General features: G+C 34.8%; 1 protein-coding gene across 1 annotated transcript in view; it reads right to left on the reverse strand.

Annotated features, from left to right (window-relative positions):
• The window catches only part of LOC138011560 (exportin-T-like), a 60,426-nt gene that overhangs the window by 37,316 nt on the left and 20,610 nt on the right, over positions 1 to 2,500 (reverse strand). Inside the window, exons 16-18 of the mRNA XM_068858626.1 lie at positions 2,251 to 2,303; positions 1,014 to 1,089; positions 805 to 864 (exon numbers count right to left, since the gene is read on the reverse strand). Coding sequence (XP_068714727.1) covers positions 805 to 864; positions 1,014 to 1,089; positions 2,251 to 2,303 — 189 coding nt within the window. The remainder of the gene's footprint in view (positions 1 to 804; positions 865 to 1,013; positions 1,090 to 2,250; positions 2,304 to 2,500) is intronic.

Consider the following 2,500-nt stretch of genomic DNA (forward strand, 5'->3'; position numbering starts at 1 on the left):
ATGATTGAGTGAAATGATTCCATGATCGTGGCATGCTCAGAAAATCCTCAACCCTTCGACTTACATTCTGGCCGGATCACTACCACAGTCAGCTGCAGGACTTAACGTAATTCCACACAAGGTTACAACTAATTCCATGTTTAATACTTGGGTTAATACTCGTTAAATATGAGGTGATAATACACTGTAGTGTCCTCGGTTTGACCGTTTAAAACAGAGCAAATACGGACAGAATGGGAGTTTTTCAATGTTCAAAGAAACTGTTTTCAACACGAGGCAAGCCTGCGAATTAGCTGTTCATCACTTGCCACTCATCATTTCGTTTATCCAATCAAATAAGGGCATTTGAATGTTTTTCGTCTGTGTTGTTATTGACTATATATGTTGGTAAATACAAATGGCCAAGTGTTTTCACCTGGTGAATGTGCAAAATGCTTGATACCTTGTATTTTGGCCTAACATAATTTATTATACTGTAACAATAAATGAGACAAAAATTAATTCAATTAAGTAGAGAAACTTAAAAGTTTCATAATTATATTTAATACCATTTGAGGCCACTGAGGAATGTCTGTAAAAGGAAACTCACTTGTAACCAAACTATTGGGAAACAAAAAAATGTTCAGACCGTAAGTACAATGAATGGAACAAAAATTGTCATCATAATTGTCCCAATCTGTGAGTCAAAATCAGGACATGACAACTAGGATTTATATTGTTTGAAAATTTGTGATCAAGAACTATGATAACAGCTGTATTTTTTTTCTTCCAAGCCAAACTTACCAAATCCTCATCAACACTTACCAAAGTCATCATTTGCTGAAGCATGGCAAACTTTGAAGTATCAGAATATAACTGCTGAGTCTGTAAAACAGGAAAAACAACCTTTTAGAATTTTCATTCTACTCCTATCAATAAAAGCTCAAAAACAAAGGGGTAACTCATGGTACAAATAATATTAGGAGTAGCAATCATGCCAAACAAACAGCATACAACGTAGTGTTATAACTTACAGACATAGCTTCCCCAAGCATATAGAGAGCCCGCACTGCCATCTCCACATCCATAAACTTAGCTCCCTTTAAATTTCTATAGAATAAAGATGATTAAAGCTTATTATTCTTGAGATCTTTAAAAGGCTTAGATTTACTTTATACAGAGCCTCTTTTGCTTTTAGCCTAGCTTGCTAGAAATTTTTTTAGTAACCACAACAACCACTTCCCAAGTCCATATAAAGCTGAGTACAAATTATAAACGTAGATCTCTAAAATTAATTCCAAAAGAATGAAAATCTACTACGGTAATCAAAGCATATCAAAGGAAATGTTATGGGGTTTTTTTTTGTGAGAGAGAAAAAGTAGATTACTGTACTTAGCAGTGTTGACTTCAATTTGTTTGAGGTCTGATTATCAGATTCATATGACGACAAGGATGACGATGGAAATCTCAATGCTCTTGCAATGTACATACAAGATTACATGCTAATTGATTAAAACTCTTAGGGCTCGTTTTTTAATTCACAATTCTGGAATAAGAATGGTTGTTACGGAATGATAGGAATAATTCAGATTGTCTGCATAAAAAAACGCCTGACGAGATGCGCGGTCCTGGAACGAGTAAATTAACATTGCGTAACAAATATGGCGGCCTATTTCTTGTAAGAAACATCACTGAAAAAAACTTTGTACTTTTGGTACAATGAAATTAGAAGGACGGTTTCATTGCGTCCAAAAGTGTAACCTGATTTTTTCTCAGGTAGAGACGTATTCAAATCGGCAGCGCTCATCTCGCCGTCAGTCATCTTGGATTTTCATTCGCGCAACATTCTCTTCATTCTGCCCCTGGGAGCAGAAAGGATGGAATGGCGCTCTGTCCATTCCAGAGTACTGTAGGAATGCAGAATAGAAAAACCAGCACATTTTACATTCTGGCCATTCTTATTCCAAAATTGTGAATTAAAAAATGCGCCCTAAGAGTTCTAATCAATTAGGATGTAATATTGTATTTTTAGTATTTACATTACAATAAATATTATTCAATATTGCAAGAGCATTGAGATTTCCATCATCATCATTGTCATCATCTTGAATCAGACCTCAAACAAATTGAAGTCAACACTGCTCCCCTTAAACTACAAGCAATGAATAAATATAAGATGTGCATATACATGTATATGTATGTATGATTTTTACTGTAAGCCATGACACTAGTTTTGGAATAAGTGTACATGTAATTAAACTTCTTACTCACCCTAAGGTCAAACTCAAAATATCATGAACAGTAACCAATGCCAAGTTAGGGTCCTGTAAAAAGAAAGACAAAACAGCTGACTCACTGTTAACAACACATCCTGTAAGCTGTACCTATCAAAAATCAATGCAAGAAATGCAGCTTAGTTACAAGAAGCTACAGAAACATGTGTCAGGTATCATTGCTGCTGCTTTAAGTATGGTTATTATTATTATTATTATGCAGTATGTAGTACGTAAGTATGCTTACA

This window comes from Montipora foliosa, chromosome 7, assembly GCF_036669935.1.
Source record: "Montipora foliosa isolate CH-2021 chromosome 7, ASM3666993v2, whole genome shotgun sequence".
NCBI classification, from domain to species: Eukaryota; Metazoa; Cnidaria; class Anthozoa; order Scleractinia; family Acroporidae; genus Montipora; species Montipora foliosa.